The sequence below is a fragment of the Neltuma alba genome, unplaced genomic scaffold (assembly GCF_004799145.2).
Source record: "Neltuma alba isolate B1F8T4 unplaced genomic scaffold, ASM479914v2 tig00011509_pilon, whole genome shotgun sequence".
NCBI classification, from domain to species: domain Eukaryota; kingdom Viridiplantae; phylum Streptophyta; class Magnoliopsida; order Fabales; family Fabaceae; genus Neltuma; species Neltuma alba.
Window position 1 is genome coordinate 360,638 of NW_021636177.1, and position 23,332 is coordinate 383,969.

Below are 23,332 nucleotides of genomic sequence, written 5' to 3' on the forward strand. Positions count from 1 at the left end.
ATATTGAAGTTCACATTAGGTTAGCCAATTCTATAAATAGTGGTAAAGGTCCATTATATTGATCACTTTTCCAATTTTTTTTGCCAGATCACTTTTTTTTTCCCTAATTAAAGCATACAAAATGGATTGTGAGGAAAATTTTGGTCTAAACAGTTAATTATGTTGTGCAATTTTTCACGTTGTTGTAAGAGAACGGAGGATAGCATAAAGATGACCTAATAAAATTGTAGGTATGTCCCCATGAAAGCAACTTGGTCTTTTTTTCAAGAGATGGTCACTTATCCGACTTCTCAAAAGTAGAAAAAAAGTTGCGGAAAAATATTGAAAAATTAAAATGTAAATATACTTTTTTAGGCAAACATAATATAATTGGTTGCTTTCCATATCCACTTTCCATATCTTTGTATAATACTGAAAGAAGCTGGGAAAATATCTATACTTGGATATCTATAAAAACTTTGGCTTGGCCTTGTTTGATTTGTGGAATGGAGTGAAATTATGAAAAAAAAAAAAACAAAAGATAATATAACATCTCTCGTTTAAAAAGATACTCACATTTAATACTTGATAGTATAATAGATATTCTACATCTTAATTGTTGTGCTGTGAAATAGGATAAGTGGATAACCTTTTAATTGTGTTAACCAAATGGGACGTTTGTCACGACTTACATATCCGTTTTATTTTTATTTTTTTTATAGAAGATTTAAATTCGTAAACTCATGTTTAAAAAAAAATTAAAAGATATATTTAGTGTCACTGGGTTCAAAACTCCGGTGAAATATATGATTTATTATTACCTGTGGTCTTCAATATAAAAGCTAGTTAATTAATTTGAATATACTAAAAAAATTAGTTAAATTTGTTATTTGTAATAAATATGTTGTTTTTTTAAAATCATCCTTGCTAATCAAGTATATTAGTTAGAACTATTATTATAAATATTACCTTTAAAAATTTGATAAATATGAGATACAAAATAAATTGAGTCTTATATTTAAAATCAAAATAAAAGTTAAATAAACTCTTATATTAAAAACAGGAGGTAGTATATAATTACAAGTCAAGTAAAAAAAAAATACGGTTTGCATCAAGCTTTGTGTTCCTTTATTCTATCATTTTAATTTTATATATCTTCATTATTTTTATCATTCGAATTTGAATTTGAATTATCCACTTAAAATTTTGACTTACAAACATTAAACCATTAAAATGGAACTATTTTTAAGCTGGGCAACAAGGGAACCATGAGCCAGTTTTCTGCAAGAGAAACATTATTCTACACAGACACACACATATATGACAACTCTAAGTTTGCAAAAAAATATATATGAAAACTATAATTTGGAAAAAAATGAATTGTTCATAATTAATACCATTTATTAGAATTTTGGGTGAATACAATTTTTGGCCCCTCAACTTTTTTCTCATTTTGATTTTAGTTTTTTAAATTTCAAACTATAAGTTTTGGTTCCTCAAATTTCTTTCCATTTAAAATATTTATCCTATAATTTAATAAAAACTTGCATCATTTTGTCTTTTGAGTAATTAAAACCTATTGTCTGAAATTTAAGGAACTAAAATTAAAATTTGTGCAAATTTGAGGGACCAAATATTATATCAATTCTAGAATTTTAATACTTTCTATTGATTCTTAGACTTACACATATGGTATAATTTGCACTTTGCAGTGTGAACCCCGTCATGGTGCTCAAGTAAATTTTTCTAGCAGCAATGACTCATCTCGAGGACTTCTTGATGATCATCTTTTTTTTTTTTAAATAAAAGAACATAATTAGCAATCGTTATTTTTTATTATCTTCCCATACAACTACAAATTATATTTTTTATTCATAAAATTACTTTCTATTTTATTTTGTATGCCATAGGTCTCCTATATTAGAACTCTTATTCAAGGGAGAATTATAATAAGGTTTCAAAAAAGAAAATAATTATCTGGAAGTCTCAATAACAAGTGAGCAGTTATTATTTGCTATTTTGAAACTTGAATTGCAGAATACTCTATTGTTCTTGAAACTTTCTAGTACTCATGTTCCTTACTTGGGATTTCATTGCAATTCTTTTTTTTTTTTTTTGGAATTAGTGGCGTCTCATGAGCTGGTCTTCTTATAAAAAACCCTCTCATAAAGTTTCTCTCAACAAATACTCTCTTGTTACCATATAATCATATATACCAACCTTATCTCCGCAGTTAGGAAAATTAATAGAATTAGTCATACATATTCATAATATATATATATAATGTTCCTCTGGTCTATCCTAAATATATTCTTTTTGTATGTAATTTGTACTAACAAAAGGATCTTATATTTAGAACCCGAGAAGTATATATATATCGAACAGAAAAAAAATGCGGTTCCAACTCAGCAGATCGTAAGGCCTTGAGGGGAAAAGGCATGTGTGACAAGAATGAGAAATCATTTTTAGCCTTTATGACAGGGCTACTAATTACAAATTAAAGTTATATTTTCATGCAAATTTGTCTTTGCGTTTCCCTTTGGAACAAATTAGACTTTTGATTAGGAATCCAAATCTCTTTCATATTCTTTTGCCTTTACCATATCTGCCCTACTTTACACTTCCAATATATTTATAAATCAATTAATAATTAATCAATTATATAGGCCAATCCGGACGTGATAGTTTGATAACTGACGCATCATCATACCAGTTAAATTTTCGGAGAATCCTATGGAAAAAAAAACTTAAAATCACTAAATTTCAAATTAAGTCTAGTAACAATATTTTAATAGGTTTTGATAATACTGAACTCACAAATAACAATACATTTTTATTGCAATTAATTCTTTATTTGGAATTTAGTATTTTCAAGCTTTGTTTTTTTAAATGAGATTCTCCCTTAAATTTATCAATAATAGATATTTTAGGGTCATAGAAAACACAACAATAAAAATTTAGACAGATCAATATTACTATCTCACGTTCTAAATATAAGATATAATTTATAATGCAATTTGTATTATAAATTATATCTTATATTTAGAATCAGAGGTAGTGTTTGTTGAATTCTCTCTATTCAAGAGCTACGACAATGCAATCATTTTAGTTAGATAAATGCAGCTACAGCAAGGTTTTCCCACATATTAAGCAATAGGAGAGCAATCACAATCACTAATTATAGATCTAAAATTAAACAAAAATCAAATAACGAAGGAAAGATCTTACTTGTTTTCGATCCTTTGCAGTAATAACTGGTGAGATTAAATAACCTATTTCCACATCTCACATAATCCCTTTTTTTTTAATTAAAAAAAAAATGCCATAGTGATATGGACATGGTTGCCAATTTATGTTCCCCTTTTAATTGTTGACATCTGAGAAGAAGCCATCAAAAACTCATGGGCTTCGTTGCGCTCCGGCGTCGGTATTGCTGCCCTTTTCAGCCCACCACGACAATGACGTGCTAAGCGGAGCGGCTTTTAATATGGCTTCCAGAAATATGAGGCAAATATATGGTAAATAATTTGTTCATTATTATAAAGATATCTGCGTCTTTCAAAATCTAATTATAATGATCTAGACTTAAAATTTTGGAAAAAAATCACAAGAAAATATTAAAAATAAAAAAATTATAAATAGATACCTGTTATAATATTGTATTGGATTTGACAATAATTGATAAGCAAATGACAATAATTTTTATGTACGGGTCCTTGTATCCAATTTTTTAATTTTTAGGGTCTTTTTAAATGATAAATTTATTTTTTTAAAAAAGTATTAATTACAAGGTTTTTTTATTTTAGATTCTATATCTATTAAAATAAAAATTACTCAAACATAGAGAAGTTAAATTGAATCTCAGCTATCTACAATTCATAAAAATGATTTAGATAAAAAATGAGAATGGCAAGATATCCCAATTCCACAAACGAATCTTTAACATAGGAGAAATTGAATATTAAAAATATTAAACATGAGTTTTATAATATTATATAAATGATTTCCATGTATAATTTGATATCTTTTTATTACTTTTTCTTTATTCTGGATACTTTTAAATATAATTTCCTAAATTATAATTGGCCTCTTTTTAAGACAATATTCTCATTGCATTATAATAATAATATTATGATTTATATAATTTATAATAATTTGAATTTTTTTTTTGGACGATATGAATACTTATAATATACTATATATATAATTATAATGATAATCATTGTTGGCAAAAAGTTATAATTATAATTATAATTATAATACCGTAATCAAATACCATATCATCTCTACTCTTGGTCATTCTTCTCATGTTCGTTCTGTGATTTGAAACAGGTTTATTTAGTTCTATCCTGATTTATTTGGAAAATTTAGCATCAGCAAGTTACAATACGGCTAAAGCAAATCATGGGACTTTCAGGGACTTGGGGTGTTTGGTATAGGGTAAAAATATTTTAAAAGGTACTTTTACATAAGTTAAAATAAAATTCTTCTTGTCTGGTCCAAAAAAAAAATCTGCTTGTGTATGTGTTTTTAACTCCGTAAAATTATTTCTGAAATATTAGTACACGAATCATGGTTTGTCAATAAAGAGACAAATTTGTATATATTATTATTGACAAGTGACAACTACTTGATTATATGCTTTCCTTGCAAAGTGTTAAGCATTTGATGTCTTCTTTGAAGCATGTGAGTTCTTCATCAATCAATTTGACACTTGAACATTTGTTCGCTATATATGTCAATTCCTTTTTACCTTCTTCTTAATTTTGTTTACTTTGTTTGCTTTCCTTTGCCGCATGGCTTAAGAACATGGACTCATTTGGTGGGTACAAAGTATGAATTTGGAAAGGCAAATAATTGTTCAATTCTTTTGATTGATGAGGTTTAATTTTATCCTGAAGCACATTGAATGTTATCATGCATTCATGCATGCGTACATAGGAGTCTAATTTGTGTCTCCAGGTGCACACTCCTGACTCAAGTAGATATTGGACTTCCAATTCTTACATGGAACGCTTTCAAAATGGTCTTGAGCTTGAGAATGTTGATAACGTACTTCATGTTGCATTGCTATTGCCTGTTTTCTCTGGTCCATTATCAATGAGCTTTTGTGAATGCATCAATTAATGTCTATTCCTTAAACTTATGGTCTGAACAGATGAATTACGTGTTGGAAGCCATTTTTTGATGCTCAAATAATTTATGAGCAGGAGATTTTAAGACTGTGGTTTAAGAACCACTGCAACCCCTATGAAGATGAGGTAATTTTTGCTTTATAGTGCTATTCAATCAGAATATAGACCTCAAATATTCATTCAAATCTTACTGTTGGTGGATTGTTCCTTTATGTCCTTCTTGATGCACCTGAAGATCTTGTTTGCGAATTGGCTTGGCAGTATGTTTAGTGCTTATTCCAAATATGCGTTTTCTCTCTTTTTGGTTATTAGATTGATAATTGCTGGTATTAATACAAAAACAAACAACAACAAGAAGTCTTATCTTATTATGTAGGAAAGACTGTGTTAGGTTTTCAATAGCTAACGTAAAATTATGTCGATCTTTATGACATGGTATTAATACAAATATTTCAAGAAATAACCCCTAACATATGATTTTTTTTTTCTCTTTTTGATGACTGGATTGATAATTTCTGGTATTACTACAAATGTACTTGAATGTGCTTTTGACAAGCGAATAAGGACTTCTAACACCTAGCTTCCTTAAAATATATTTGTGATGACTAGCAGTTAATGCCTTGGATTCTAGCCACTATATTGTTTTTCCCCCCTGTCAAGTGCTTGATAAACTGTTGAGCTGTATGTTCGTTCCCATGTAAAAGTACAGCAAAGTTTTACTGAAATAATAATAATAATAATAATAATAATAATAATAATAATAATAATAATAATAATAATAAAATACATAAATAAAAGACCGATAGCACATGTTTCCAAATTTCGCTTTTTTTGTTGTTCATTGGCAAAACGTACTGTCTCACAAGGTTGATTTTTCAATGAAAATTACACTGAGCCACAAAGCTTTTCCCACAAGACATGCCCCCTTGGGTGGCTGTGGTTAAGAAATTGGAAGTGTGAGACTGATACCCAACATGGCAGTATGGTTCTTTCAGTTCAACATCTTTTAAAGGCGCTAAGTTACAGCGCTGATATCCAATTCCTTTTGCATGGATGCAATGATATCAATATTCCTTAGCTTGCATTCTCATGTGGATGAGTAGGTTGCTTTGATCTTTATGACATTGACATATCTATCATGGTGATACTTCAGGGAGTGTCTAGTTTAGTTTATTTTAAGTGATTTTGTGCCATAAATACATAAAAAGACTTTTGTCTTATAAAATGCAATGATTTGACTTCTAGTAGAGTTTGAATTCACATGCATATTTTTCATACCTTATTCCTGTGATTGGACATACTTTTTTGTGGCAGATACACATTCTTGCACGAGACAATAACATTCAAAATGTTGCGTCTGCGCTATCTTCTTTGGAGTAGCTTTGGAATTTTAGGTTAGGCCCTATAGCAGCTCTGTAATTTATGGTCTTTTCTGACGAAGTTAATTGTAATAGCAACTATTGACAAACAACATATAGTTTAATCATAAAGAATGTAAACAGATAGTGTTTTTTCCATAATCATCAAAATCGAGTTTGATTTAAGATGTAATAATATGCAGTCTTTGAATCTTTTCATGTCTTGTGTTTATCCTTCTTCTAAGCTTGTTTGGATTACCGTTGGTAAAAGTGATTTTTATTTTCAAAGACTATTAGAAGTCAATTAGAGAAATACGATTTATGTTTAGATAAGTTTCTATAAAAAAAAGTACAAAAACTTATTTAAATAATACTACCTCAGGTCCTAATTATAAGACCTCATTTATAGTTTACAAACGAGGTATTATAATTAGGACCATAGGTAGTATATTGAAAAGTCAATTTTAGAAGGTTGAAATATGATGAAAGATAAACAATGAAAAGTCAAAAATCAGAAAAAAAAAATGTTTTACTTCTTAATGGTATGCTTGGAATAGCTTTAAAAATACTTATAAGCATGTTTCATGTAAATTGAGACAAAATTCCTTTCAAATACTTACATCGTATTTCTCAAATTAAGATTGAAAAGCTATTTATAAACTATTCCAAATAGGTTTTAAATGGTTTTTAGATAAAAAGTCAACTCCTAAAGTCATGTCAAATACTCCTTCAATTTTAAATATAAGACCCTTATATTAGTGTGTATAAGAGTCTTATATTTAGGACCGGAAGAGTATTATTTTTTTTAATCGAACAGCTTTTGTTTTTGGGGGGTGTTCCAACTGACTTCTCAAACTTATGCTATTTCAAACGCGCACCATATAAGATTTCTTAATTTTTTTTCCCAGCAGCACAAGCTTCCTTTGAGGACACAGATACAAATGGGGTTGGTTTGTGCTACTTTCAGTTCTTAATATAAGAGCTAGTTAAAGATTTAAATTAATCTTAAATATAATACTTTAATCAACTTTATTTTTATTATTTATCTATTTTGCCTTTAAGTAACTACATATGTTAAAGAGTTTTTATCAAGAGGTAACTTTAATACACGTGATTGATGGGGATATTTTGAAAAAAAAAAACATATATTTATTATAAATAATTAACTTAACTATGAAGATGCAAATCTTGATTGATAAGATCATGAGATTGCAATTTGAAATTTTTTTTTTAAAAATACTATATGCTTGTACTCAACAGTCTAATATGATAATAAATAATTATTTCGATACTTTAATTTTAAAGGAACTACTATCTTGGAAGAGAGGATTATATATTGAGCCAGGTAAACCAAACTTTTTGTAGGATATTGAAGTTCACATTAGGTTAGCCAATTCTATAAATAGTGGTAAAGGTCCATTATATTGATCACTTTTCCAATTTTTTTTGCCAGATCACTTTTTTTTTTCCTAATTAAAGCATACAAAATGGATTGTGAGGAAAATTTAGGTCTAAACAGTTAATTATGTTGTGCAAATTTTTCACGTTGTTGTAAGAGAACGGAGGATAGCATAAAGATGACCTAATAAAATTGTAGGTATGTCCCCATGAAAGCAACTTGGTCTTTTTTTTAAGAGATGGTCACTTATCCGACTTCTCAAAAGTAGAAAAAAAGTTGCGGAAAAATATTGAAGAATTAAAATGTAAATATACTTTTTTAGGCAAACATAATATAATTGGTTGCTTTCCATATCCACTTTCCATATCTTTGTATAATACTGAAAGAAGCTGGGAAAATATCTATACTTAGATATCTATAAAAACTTTGGCTTGGCCTTGTTTGATTTGTGGAATGGAGTGAAATTATGGAAAAAAAAACAAAAGATAATATAACATCTCTCTTTTAAAAAGATACTCACATTTAATACTTGATAGTATAATAGATATTCTACATCTTAATTGTTGTGCTGTGAAATAGGATAAGTGGATAACCTTTTAATTGTGTTAACCAAATGGGACGTTTGTCACGACTTACATATCCGTTTTATTTTTATTTTTTTTTATAGAAGATTTAAATTCGTAAACTCATGTTTAAAAAAAAAAATTAAAAGATATATTTAGTGTCACTGGGTTCAAAACTCCGGTGAAATATATGATTTATTATTACCTGTGCTCTTCAATATAAAAGCTAGTTAATTAATTTGAATATACTAAAAAAATTAGTTAAATTTGTTATTTGTAATAAATAGATGTTGTTTTTTTTTAAATCATCCTTGCTAATCAAGTATATTAGTTAGAACTATTATTATAAATATTACCTTTAAAAATTTGATAAATATGAGATACAAAATAAATTGGAGTCTTATATTTAAAATCAAAATAAAAGTTAAATAAACTCTTATATTAAAAACAGGAGGTAGTATATAATTACAAGTCAAGTAAAAAACAAAATACGGTTTGCATCAAGCTTTGTGTTCCTTTATTCTATCATTTTAATTTTATATATCTTCATTATTTTTATCATTCGAATTTGAATTTGAATTATCCACTTAAAATTTTGACTTACAAACATTAAACCATTAAAATGGAACTATTTTTAAGCTGGGCAACAAGGGAACCATGAGCCAGTTTTCTGCAAGAGAAACATTATTCTACACAGACACACACATATATGACAACTCTAAGTTTGCAAAAAAATATATATGAAAACTATAATTTGGAAAAAAAATGAATTGTTCATAATTAATACCATTTATTAGAATTTTGGGTGAATACAATTTTTGGCCCCTCAACTTTTTTCTCATTTTGATTTTAGTTTTTTAAATTTCAAACTATAAGTTTTGGTTCCTCAAATTTCTTTCCATTTAAAATATTTATCCTATAATTTAATAAAAACTTGCATCATTTTGTCTTTTGAGTAATTAAAACCTATTGTCTGAAATTTAAGGAACTAAAATTAAAATTTGTGCAAATTTGAGGGACCAAATATTATATCAATTCTAGAATTTTAATACTTTCTATTGATTCTTAGACTTACACGTATGGCATAATTTGCACTTTGCAGTGTGAACCCCGTCAGGTGCTCAAGTAAATTTTTCTAGCAGCAATGACTCATCTCGAGGACTTCTTGATGATCATCTTTTTTTTTTTTTAAATAAAAGAACATAATTAGCAATCGTTATTTTTTATTATCTTCCCATACAACTACAAATTATATTTTTTATTCATAAAATTACTTTCTATTTTATTTTGTATGCCATAGGTCTCCTATATTAGAACTCTTATTCAAGGGAGAATTATAATAAGGTTTTAAGAAAAGAAAATAATTATCTGGAAGTCTCAATAACAAGTGAGCAGTTATTATTTGCTATTTTGAAACTTGAATTGCAGAATACTCTATTGTTCTTGAAACTTTCTAGTACTCATGTTCCTTACTTGGGATTTCATTGCAATTCTTTTTTTTTTTTTTTGGAATTAGTGGCGTCTCATGAGCTGGTCTTCTTATAAAAAACCCTCTCATAAAGTTTCTCTCAACAAATACTCTCTTGTTACCATATAATCATATATACCAACCTTATCTCCGCAGTTAGGAAAATTAAGAGAAAAAATTCATGCATACATACATATACATACATATATATATATATTCCTCTGGTCCTAAGGGGGTGTTTGGCATCTTCAAAACTGTGATTTCAAAAGCACTTTTCCACAAAACGGGTAACCTCCTCCATATATTTACTTTGTAATCTGTAAAAGTACTTCTGAAACCATAGTTTGGTTTCTATCCAAACACCCCCAATATAAGACTCTTTTTATAGTGTAATTTGTACTAACAAAAGGATATTATATTTAGGACCCGAGGAGTGTATATATATCGAACAGAAAAAAAATGCGGTTCCAACTCAGCAGATCGTAAGGCCTTGAGGGGAAAAGGCATGTGTGACAAGAATGAGAAATCATTTTTAGCCTTTATGACAGGGCTACTAATTACAAATTAAAGTTATATTTTCATGCAAATTTGTCTTTGCGTTTCCCTTTGGAACAAATTAGACTTTTGATTAGGAATCCAAATCTCTTTCACATTCTTTTGCCTTTACCATATCTGCCCTACTTTACACTTCCAATATATTTATAAATCAATTAATAATTAATCAATTATATAGGCCAATCCGGACGTGATAGTTTGATAACTGACGCATCATCATACCAGTTAAATTTTCGGAGAATCCTATGGAAAAAAAAACTTAAAATCACTAAATTTCAAATTAAGTCTAGTAACAATATTTTAATAGGTTTTGATAATACTGAACTCACAAATAACAATACATTTTTATTGCAATTAATTCTTTATTTAGAATTTAGTATTTTCAAGCTTTTTTTAAAAATGAGATTCTCCCTTAAATTTATTAATAATAGATATTTTAGGGTCATAGAAAACACAACAATAAAAACTTAGACGGGATCAATATTACTATCTCACATTCTAAATATAGGATATAATTTATAATGTAATTTGTATTATAAATTATATCTTATATTTAGCATCAAAGGTAGTATTTGTTGAATTCTCTCTATTCAAGAGCTACGACAATGCAGTCATTATAGTTAGATAAATGCAGCTACAGCAAGGTTTTCCAACATATTAAGCAATAGGAGAGCAATCACAATCACTAATTATAGATATAAAATTAAACAAAAATCAAATAACGAAGGAAAGATCTTACTTGTTTTCGATCCTTTGCAGTAATAACTGGTGAGATTAAATAACCTATTTCCACATCTCACATAATCCCCTTTTTTTTAATTAAAAAAAAAATGCCATAGTGATATGGACATGGTTGCCAATTTATGTTCCCCTTTTAATTGTTGACATCTGAGAAGAAGCCATCAAAAACTCATGGGCTTCGTTGCGCTCCGGCGTCGGTATTGCTGCCCTTTTCAGCCCACCACGACAATGACGTGCTAAGCCGAGCAGCTTTTAATATGGCTTCCAGAAATATGAGGCAAATATATGGTAAATAATTTGTTCATTATTATAAAGATATCTGCGTCTTTCAAAATCTAATTATAATGATCTAGACTTAAAATTTTGGAAAAAAATCACAAGAAAATATTAAAAATAAAAAAATTATAAATAGATACCTGTTATAATATTGTTATTGGATTTGATAATAATTGATAAGCAAATGACAATAATTTTTATGTACGGGTCCTTGTATCCAATTTTTTAATTTTTAGGGTCTTTTTAAATGATAAATTTATTTTTTTAAAAAAGTATTAATTACAAGGTTTTTTTTATTTTAGATTCTATATCTATTAAAATAAAAATTAATCAAACATAGAGAAGTTAAATTGAATCTCAACTATCTACAATTCATAAAAATGATTTAGATAAAAAATGAGAATGGCAAGATATCCCAATTCCACAAACGAATCTTTAACATAGGAGAAATTGAATATTAAAAATATTAAACATGAGTTTTATAATATTATATAAATGATTTCCATGTATAATTTGATATCTTTTTATTACTTTTTCTTTATTCTGGATACTTTTAAATATAATTTCCTAAATTATAATTGGCCTCTTTTTAAGACAATATTCTCATTGCATTATAATAATAATATTATGATTTATATAATTTATAATAATTTGAATTTTTTTTTGGACGATATGAATACTTATAATATACTATATATATAATTATAATGATAATCATTGTTGGCAAAAAGTTATAATTATAATTATAATAATAATACCGTAATCAAATACCATATCATCTCTACTCTTGGTCATTCTTCTCATGTTCGTTCTGTGATTTGAAACAGGTTTATTTAGTTCTATCCTGATTTATTTGGAAAATTTAGCATCAGCAAGTTACAATACGGCTAAATAAAATCATGGGACTTTCAGGGACTTGGGGTGTTTGGTATAGGGTAAAAATATTTTAAAAGGTACTTTTACATAAGTTAAAATAAAATTCTTCTTGTCTGGTCCAAAAAAAAAATCTGCTTGTGTATGTGTTTTTAACTCCGTAAAATTATTTCTGAAATATTAGTACACGAATCATGGTTTGTCAATAAAGAGACAAATTTGTATATATTATTATTGACAAGTGACAACTACTTGATTATATGCTTTCCTTGCAAAGTGTTAAGCATTTGATGTCTTCTTTGAAGCATGTGAGTTCTTCATCAATCAATTTGACACTTGAACATTTGTTCGCTATATATGTCAATTCCTTTTTACCTTCTTCTTAATTTTGTTTACTTTGTTTGCTTTCCTTTGCCGCATGGCTTAAGAACATGGACTCATTTGGTGGGTACAAAGTATGAATTTGGAAAGGCAAATAATTGTTCAATTCTTTTGATTGATGAGGTTTAATTTTATCCTGAAGCACATTGAATGTTATCATGCATTCATGCATGCGTACATAGGAGTCTAATTTGTGTCTCCAGGTGCACACTCCTGACTCAAGTAGATATTGGACTTCCAATTCTTACATGGAACGCTTTCAAAATGGTCTTGAGCTTGAGAATGTTGATAACGTACTTCATGTTGCATTGCTATTGCCTGTTTTCTCTGGTCCATTATCAATGAGCTTTTGTGAATGCATCAATTAATGTCTATTCCTTAAACTTATGGTCTGAACAGATGAATTACGTGTTGGAAGCCATTTTTTGATGCTCAAATAATTTATGAGCAGGAGATTTTAAGACTGTGGTTTAAGAACCACTGCAACCCCTATGAAGATGAGGTAATTTTTGCTTTATAGTGCTATTCAATCAGAATATAGACCTCAAATATTCATTCAAATCTTACTGTTGGTGGATTGTTCCTTTATGTCCTTCTTGATGCACCTGAAGATCTTGTTTGCGAATTGGCTTGGCAGTATGTTTAGTGCTTATTCCAAATATGCGTTTTCTCTCTTTTTGGTTATTAGATTGATAATTGCTGGTATTAATACAAAAACAAACAACAACAAGAAGTCTTATCTTATTATGTAGGAAAGACTGTGTTAGGTTTTCAATAGCTAACGTAAAATTATGTCGATCTTTATGACATGGTATTAATACAAATATTTCAAGAAATAACCCCTAACATATGATTTTTTTTTTCTCTTTTTGATGACTGGATTGATAATTTCTGGTATTACTACAAATGTACTTGAATGTGCTTTTGACAAGCGAATAAGGACTTCTAACACCTAGCTTCCTTAAAATATATTTGTGATGACTAGCAGTTAATGCCTTGGATTCTAGCCACTATATTGTTTTTCCCCCCTGTCAAGTGCTTGATAAACTGTTGAGCTGTATGTTCGTTCCCATGTAAAAGTACAGCAAAGTTTTACTGAAATAATAATAATAATAATAATAATAATAATAATAATAATAATAATAATAATAATAATAATAAAATACATAAATAAAAGACCGATAGCACATGTTTCCAAATTTCGCTTTTTTTGTTGTTCATTGGCAAAACGTACTGTCTCACAAGGTTGATTTTTCAATGAAAATTACACTGAGCCACAAAGCTTTTCCCACAAGACATGCCCCCTTGGGTGGCTGTGGTTAAGAAATTGGAAGTGTGAGGCTGATACCCAACATGGCAATATGGTTCTTTCAGTTCAACATCTTTTAAAGGCGCTAAGTTACAGCGCTGATATCCAATTCCTTTTGCATGGATGCAATGATATCAATATTCCTTAGCTTGCATTCTCATGTGGATGAGTAGGTTGCTTTGATCTTTATGACATTGACATATCTATCATGGTGATACTTCAGGGAGTGTCTACTTTAGTTTATTTTAAGTGATTTTGTACTATAAATACATGAAAAGAGTTTTGTCTTATAAAATGCAATGATTTGACTTCTAGTAGAGTTTGAATTCACATGCATATTTTTCATACCTTATTCCTGTGATTGGACATACTTTTTTGTGGCAGATACATATTCTTGCACGAGACAATAACATTCAAAATGTTGCGTCTGCGCTATCTTCTTTGGAGTAGCTTTGGAATTTTAGGTTAGGCCCTATAGCAGCTCTGTAATTTATGGTCTTTTCTGACGAAGTTAATTGTAATAGCAACTATTGACAAACAACATATAGTTTAATCATAAAGAATGTAAACAGATAGTGTTTTTTCCATAATCATCAAAATCGAGTTTGATTTAAGATGTAATAATATGCAGTCTTTGAATCTTTTCATGTCTTGTGTTTATCCTTCTTCTAAGCTTGTTTGGATTACTGTTGGTAAAAGTGATTTTTATTTTCAAAGACTATTAGAAGTCAATTAGAGAAATACGATTTATGTTTAGATAAGTTTCTATAGAAAAAAGTACAAAAACTTATTTAAATAATACTACCTCAGGTCTTAATTATAAGACCTCATTTATAGTTTATAAACGAGGTATTATAATTAGGACCATAGGTAGTATATTGAAAAGTCAATTTTAGAAGGTTGAAATATGATGAAAGATAAACAATGAAAAGTCAAAAATCAGAAAAAAAATGTTTTACTTTTTAATGGTATGTTTGGAATAGCTTTAAAAATACTTATAACCATGTTTCATGTAAATTGAGACAAAATTCCTTTCAAATACTTACATCGTATTTCTCAAATTAAGATTGAAAAGCTATTTATAAACTATTCAAAATAGGTTTTAAATGGTTTTTAGATAAAAAGTCAACTCCTAAAGTCTTGTCAAATACTCCTCCAGTTTTAAATATAAGACCCTTATACTAGTGTGTATAAGAGTCTTATATTTAGGACCGGAAGAGTATTATTTTTTTTTAATCGAACAGGCTTTTTTTTGGGGGGGGGTGTTCCAACTGACTTCTTAAACTTATGCTATTTCAAACGCGCACCATATAAGATTTCTTAATTTTTTTTCCCAGCAGCACAAGCTTCCTTTGAGGACACAGATACAAATGGGGTTGGTTTGTGCTACTTTCAGTTCTTAATATAAGAGCTAGTTAAAGATTTAAATTAATCTTAAATATAATACTTTAATCAACTTTATTTTTATTATTTATCTATTTTGCCTTTAAGTAACTACATATGTTAAGGAGTTTTTATCAAGAGGTAACTTTAATACACGTGATTGATGGGGATATTTTGAAAAAAAAAATTTATTATAAATAATTAACTTAACTAATTTTATTAATATTTATAAATTAGTTATTTAACTCTTGTAATGATGTGTTAAGAGACAGACACAAAGTATTGGATAAAGTAAATGAAGACAGAGAGCGATCTGGGTTGCATGATGACATTGTTTTCGGGCTCTTGCTATGATGCTGGGTCCTAAGATTGAGAGGGCCTTCTGGACCTTATCTAATATTCTATATTTTTCGATATATTAATATATAATATTTATAAAACAATTTAAAAAATAGGCATATTTTTGTGAATGACAAAGTCAAAGCTCTGCCAAATGTCTCCATTTTCATTTCAATTGAATATGTATGACTACTTAAGCATCAGTCTGAGTCTTTGAGAACCCCCAAAAAAAAAAAAGCATTTTGCCACTAATTTAAGCCAGCATTTGAAAGTGATAATAGAATAGTATCATATGATCATTATATTAGGTAAGCCTCCTTCTTAAGTGGATGCTGGTTATTTTGATGACTTTGTCTTATGTGTTTCAGCTTTTTTGAAAAAGAAATAAATTATAAAAGGTAGGATCTATGAATGGACTTGAAAAGCTCTTCCAAGCTAACGAGTTTGTAATTTTTTTTTTTTTTGCCCAAGAAAATTGAAAATAAAAGCTGGCTTAGTGCCATTTCATGGATTTCTAGAAAATGAATTAAAGCATAACTTATAAATATTATTATTTATTTTAATTCATTTTATAGAATATATTGATATCTTAACATATTTCTATTGATATTAATACGTTGATACTTGTTGATATTATCTAAATTTAATTTTACCCCCTTAATGGCAAAAAAAAAATAAAAAATTTACCCCCTTATTTGCGCGATGTCCGCAGCGTCGTCCCAGTTCTCATCGCATTGACTTAAAAAGTTGGAACTTGGCAGTGAGGAGAACACCGAGTCAGCGATTGTTCGTGTGGAGGCAACTCAACTCCACGTTCAGAGAGAAGTTGGAGTCTGAATTCTGAAATCAGGTTATGTGATCTCGAATTCATGGTTTCAGGCTCATTTCCCCTAAATTCATTCAATTTGAACTCTTATTCCTCCCCTACCCTTTCTTCTACTTTCTCTGTCTTTTTAATTTCATGGCGGATCGCTCAGACGATTCGCCTCTAATCCCTCCAAAGCCTATCATTGACCCTAGCGAGATCGACCTGGAAGCCGGTCCCTGCGAACAAATCCAATGCCGGATTTGTCTCGAGACTGATGGTAATTTTACTTTTATATCCGTTTCCGGGGTTAGGGCAAATTGTATTTCAATTCTCATCTAGTGATTGCGATGAGAAGTAAAGGTGGGGTAATTCAGAATTGCTCGCATTTGGTTGATTCTTTTTTGAAATTCAGTGCCTTTTTCCCCCTTACTGCAAGGTTTCGAAACATTCTTTGGGAGAGGCTACACAGCTTTGTATTTAATTTGGCTTTAGTTTTGAAAGTATGTTTACGGCAAATATTGTCCAAAAACCTATTTGGTTTACATTGATCTTTTGGAATGTTTTTGCTTTGTGGATGCCTGAATTTTTCGTAGCACTGCTTACGGGAATATTGTTGATATTTGTGTTGGATATTATAAATCTGCTGCAGACACTTGCGAGTTTCGTTGTGTGAACACATGCCAGTGTCAGGACATATGTTGTCATTATTTACTGTTTTTCAGGTAGGGACTTCATAGCGCCTTGCAAGTGCAAAGGGACATCAAAATATGTACATCGAGAATGTTTGGATCATTGGCGAGCTGTTAGGGTAAGGGTGTTGCCTCAAATGTTGTGATTAGGATAATTAGAGTGTATTATACTTATATTAAAGCTATGGCTAAAAATCACATGCCAGTGATCTTAGTGTGGCTACTATTTGATGAAGTGATGATTGCTAGAGAGTAGAAAGGGAAATGTATGTATTTGTAACTCTGAATGAAGGCCATCTTTAGGTCTTAAACTTTCCCTTTGTAATCAATCAAACAAAGGAACCGCTTTACATTCTCATCGTCAATAACAAAATTTCTATCATTTATTGAAAGAATATGTAATATATATAAAAACCATTTCTTTTATTGATCAGACTAACTCCCTGTGCAAAATATTCTTATATTTGATTGTATCATAGAAATAAATGACTCAATAAATAACCGTCACAATCTATTAGTAACTCCATTTTACCAGAAAAGTAGCACTTATGCAGATCCATACGACTTGGTAGCAACATATTATGTCTTTTAACAGATTGCATTATTCACATGAACTTGGATTTGTTGTGAGAAATATGTTCTCCTACTGGTATAAATAAAAACTTCACATGCACTTGTCATTGAATGTGTCATTCTTGAATCTGAAGACTTATGTTTGAATCAAAGACATCAAGAAAAAATCGGAGGAAAGTAAGGATTGGCATATCAATTTTTCCTTTATTTTATTTTATTTCTTGAATTGGTCTTTTCCTAGACCTTCTATATCCATTTTACCTTGACTATTTACTGAGCTTTATTTTATTTGTTCTTGCAATGCTGCTGACGTTGGTTCTTCAACTTCTATTTGGGATAAATGGTTACTGTGAAACTCCTCATAAACGTGTAGCCTTCTACGTATCTCTGGATGAACTTTTGACTTTACCAAAAGATAGAAGGAATTTAGGAATATGAGCTAATTTCTTGTGATGTACTAAGAGTTGCATTTTATAGTGCTTTACCTCTTTTTATCATGGTGAACTTGAATTTCTTGATAAATTGTTGCAGGAAGGATTTGCGTTTGCTCATTGCACGACCTGCAAGGCTCCTTATCATTTGCGTGTCCATGTTGCTGCTGATAGGAAATGGCGAACCTTGAAATTTCGGTTCTTTGTCACAAGAGACATTTTGTTTATATTTCTGTCTGTCCAGCTTGTAGGTTTCCATTGACTGAATTATTTGGATGCTTAAATATTTTGCTCTACACATAAATAAATTTTCGCTTAAGAGCTAAGACCCTATTTCCTTGGTTTATAGGTCATTGCTTCACTGGCTTATTTGGTTTTTCTAATGGATGGTTACCAGCAATACTGGCTTCGTCACATTTGGGGTTTTGATAGTGAGCTTAGCTTTTACTACATATGCGGTAAATTGTCAAGAGCTTAGCCAGTATTCTTCATTATACTTGTTTAAATTTCTTTTGGTAATCTGTAGCTTTTTTTGTTTTTGGTGGGTTTGCAATTTGCTTTGTTCGTTTATAAAAAGTTGCTGATTTCGGTTTTCATATTGATACTGTCAAATGCAGGGGCTTTACTATTTTTTGCTTTGCTTGGCCTGTCTGGCTGCTTCATCACTTGTTATGATCGAAGAGTTCGCAATGATTTAGCTCAACCTTGTCGGGAATTATGTCTTTGTTGCTGTCAACCTGGGTAGTAACTCTGCCTTGATATATTGAACCTTTAACATGGAGGGTTTCTATGACATAATTCTACTCTTAAGATCCACTTTAGACGCATTAATGGTGATTTATTACTTTATGAATTTTTTACATCTATGTGATGCCTGAGAGTTTTGGGATTTAATTTGTTATTAGACCATTATGCTCATTGAGGAAGTAAAATTGAAAATTTTATTACTATAAATCTTTGCGTGTGCGACTTATCTGACGTATATCAATATACTGTGTCAGAGTAGGTAGACTGACATTCCTTTCTGCCATTTATGGGACCGTTGTAGGGTCTGTGCAGACTGTCATTTGCCAGGAACTCTCTGCATGTGGACTGACTGCACCACATGCTTTGAGAGTTGTGGAACCATGGCTACTGAATGTGGCGGATGCCTCGGAGGTGCCGGGGAAGCAGGGCTACCTCTACTGTTTATAATGGCTCTGATTGTTTTGGGACTTTTTACTGTAATTGGAATATTTTACAGTGTATTGGTGGCTACCATGGTAGGACAGCGAATTTGGCAGCGACATTACCACATACTTGCAAAAAGAATGCTAACAAAGGTACATCACATTTAGGTCACCTAGTTTTGTTTCCATTTGGTGCTGTGCAATGAAGCATAAACTAATGGGGCACCACAGTGGCTAAGTCAATCTGAACATTTGACTTACTGGTAGTTTTTCTCATACAGCCGTCCATGGTTTTTTTTTTTTTTTTTGGGGCCACTAGCCGTTGCTAGCTTTATTATAAGAATTACCTTAAAGCTGCCATGGGAGATGATGGGAATTATTTTTTTAATCATTCTGCATCTCCTTCCAGGATTCTATTCTCCCTTTGTTCTGCTGACTGGACTTTCGAGCATGTAATCATGTCTTTTTCTTTTCAATGGTAGATGGTATCAATGTATAAAAGTGTACCATGGAGCAGCGTATGTTGTTTTATGCTGTATTTGATTAACTTTAAAATGTTTGTGCCGGATATTAAGTAACCAGGGCCGCCTTCTGGCTCCCATTTTCAATGTGCATGTAAAATGGGCAAGCAAACAGTTCTAGATATGTAATCCTTGATACTGATATGCCCATGTCCCTGGTTTAACTACTTCTGTTATGTGTCCTAAAGCTGGTCTTAAATAGATTGATTTCTTCATCTTCACTATGAAAAATATTTTTGTTATAATAGGAGTACGTTGTTGAGGACGTTGATGGGGAAATGACAGGATCTGATTGGTGCCCTCCGCCTCTGCCCCCCGAGCACGTTCAGCAGCTAAAAACTCTCGGCCTCCTATGAAGTCATTCTATTGGCCGATGAGAATTAATTAAATATATAGAGACATGTTTGGCCACATGTTTTGATGGGCCAATCCTTTTCACAGAGGTACGTTGGTTATTGATAAGGTTGTCATAGCAATCCGGCTAAACCTGTACAATTATAGTGATGTATTGAAATATATAAAATTGTGTTTCACCTGTTTATGTAAAAAAGAAAAAAACCGGACAGGATAAAACTTCGGGCACGCTGTTACATGTAGTTCTATTCTTAATTGTAAGCTGTGTTCTTGGTTTATTTTAGTCTAGCAGCTTTTGAAGATTTGATGATTATGTTATTAGATTTAGCTCTGTTGATGGTTTTAAATTCTATCTAACGATGCGGATTCTGGGGAGAAATCATCAATGTTTTTTAACAGGATTCATGTGGTTCCATTCTAGATTTTCATCCCCAAAAGAACCTCTTCCATTACCATAACTTGTGTGTAAGCGTATCATTTAAGGTTGGAAGGTAACGAATTAAAAAGTTAAAAGTTCGACATAACGTTCTAATGTTGTTTTATTAATATCAATAGCGTTGCGTATTTTATACTACCTCCAGTTCTTGGTACAAGATTTTATTTGATTTTTATTTTGGTTCTAATTATAAAACCTTAATTTATTTTATCTCTTATATTTATGTGTTTTCTGGGATAGTCTTTCTAATAATGATAGTTTTGACTAATATATTTGATTAGCGAGGATATTTTAGAAAAGAAAGTACCTATTTATTACAAATAACTAATCTAACTTATTTTCTTAATTTTTTTAAATTAATCAACTGGATCTTATAATTAGGAGCTGAGGTAGTATATTCGAATTAAAGTGTGGACCAAAAACACTGACGGAAACGGGGTTGGCTTCCCCCTCCTCGTACTTTAACTTTGGATTTCAATTTAAACCAATGGTTAAGATTTAATATGTCATAAATTTAAAATAAATAAATTTGAATTGTTAAAATTCAGCTTCACTAATTCAGAACTACTGATTTGAGGGTAGGGAATGTAGGAGGAGGGATTGAGAGGAGGAGCAGAGTCAATTCCGATGGAAATCAATGTGTCACCTGGCGGACTATGCAATTTCCAATTTTTTCATGGTTCATTTAAGTAACAAAATATAATATTCTAAATTTTAGATGAGAGAACTGCACAAAAACACTTGTGATGTATGCAAATTTCGTCTTAAAACTAAAAAATAGCATAATTGCTCTGAAGATTTTAGGCACTTATTTAATTTTTGTCACAGAATGACACCACCAAAACGATTATTATCAACAAAAAACAAACACCAAAAGAGTCTCTAGGTACATGAGAAAAATTATGCTATTTCATTTTCCCAACATAGAATTTTCATATTCAAAAGGTATTTTGTGCGTCATTCTTTCCTTTACATATTGCATTTATTTTTTTGGGGGGGGGGGGGGTTAGAATACTATAGGTTATCGGTCCATTCCAGAAAGATGTGTGGACGGTGATATGCAGCGACAAAGCAATAAGGATGTTGGCAAAGGGGAATGTAAATTACATATTATCTGTTTCATCACCGACAAGTAACTACAGAAACCCCCAATAATGGAATGAACCGGAAAAAGATTGATTCCATTCCGATTTGTTTCATATAATCAACAAATGCCTCTTTGTTACTGGCCCAAAAAAAGACACGGAGAGAGAAAGTTAACGGCAGACACGTGCATGTTACATGTGAATCCGTTGACTTGTTGATTCCATCAAAGCCTCCACATACAATACAAACACAAACCCCTTTGTCCCAACTTGTGAAACTTGTCAGCAATAACATATAATACTATGGGCGCCTCCACTTGCCTCTCAAATACCATACACTGCCAATACCACCCCACTTGCCAACAAATACAAGCTGAGCCCTGGTTTTTTTATTCGGAACCTGCCTTTCTTTTTCTAGGAAAACAAACGGAAGCATCCCGCTGACCCATGCCTCATCCCATTTTTCTTTTTAAGTAATATGCAGTATCCTAATCTTATCCTGTAAGTATATCCAGTATTTTGATATTATTATTATAGTCCTAAATATAAGACCCACCGTTAGAGGAGTATTATTTTGATGCTTTTTAACACTTTAATATTATTTATAGTATATTCACTATTTTAAAGTGCTGAGTATGACAAAAAAAAATAACATCGAAATGCTCGATGCGTTAAGAAAGAAAATTAATATCAGGATGCTTGGACGCCACGTAGATAAGACAATGTCAGATGCTATTTTATCTAATTAAAAGGGCGCATACTAATAATATCATGCCACTGTACCATAATCTTTTTGGCAGCCGTACCCCCTGCTATCACTCCTAGCATAAAACCTCACATCACAACATTATATTTATTTGTTTATTTTAATGAAACCCGTCCCACCTCTGTTCCTGTCCCTTCACCCTTATCCACATCTCTCCGCTTTCTGCACCTTCTGCTATAAATACCTCTCCCTCACTTTCCCAGCATCCAAAACAAATCAACAATTATTATTACTACCAAAGTTTCAAGGATCAATGGCTGATATTGCGATGTTGGTGGCCGAAGAGTATGAGAGGAGGGTCAAGAATGAAAAGAAGGCTGCTTCATCTGCTGCCGCCGGTGGTGGTTCCGGCGGGTCTGGCTCTGATGAACGTTGTCGTTTTGAGAAGGTTTATTCGGTGGCTCAGGGGCTGAAGCACAATTTTGATGAAGAGATGAAGAGTCAGATTGTGAGTTATAATTGGGTTAGGGAACCCAGAACCCAAATCGGTGTTGCAGCTTCTCACAGCTTCTTCTCTGCTTGAATTCATTTTCCGTTCATCAAAATCTGGTGTTTGGATTTGAGTTTCTCATGCTCTGCATTTTCTGATTCTTCCTCAGAATCCCTGTATATACTTATAGTTCCAATTAAAGTAAAATTTCAATTTTCGAAGCTCGATCACTTTACAACCTTTCCATTCCATCCCTCTCTCTCTCTCTGTGTGTGATTATTGTGTCTAATCTATAATAATTAGAGCTTATC

General features: G+C 30.8%; 1 protein-coding gene across 1 annotated transcript; it reads left to right on the forward strand.

Annotated features, from left to right (window-relative positions):
- Nucleotides 1-16,497: 16,497 nt before the first annotated feature.
- Nucleotides 16,498-20,636, forward strand: LOC114714490 (uncharacterized). The gene is made up of 7 exons (XM_028899230.1): nt 16,498-16,844; nt 17,290-17,375; nt 18,361-18,507; nt 18,610-18,718; nt 18,878-19,001; nt 19,309-19,582; nt 20,199-20,636. Exons 1-7 carry the CDS (start codon nt 16,721-16,723, stop codon nt 20,304-20,306), a joined length of 972 nt encoding a protein of 323 aa, XP_028755063.1. The 5' UTR covers nt 16,498-16,720; the 3' UTR covers nt 20,307-20,636.
- The last annotated feature ends 2,696 nt before the right edge of the window (nt 20,637-23,332 follow it).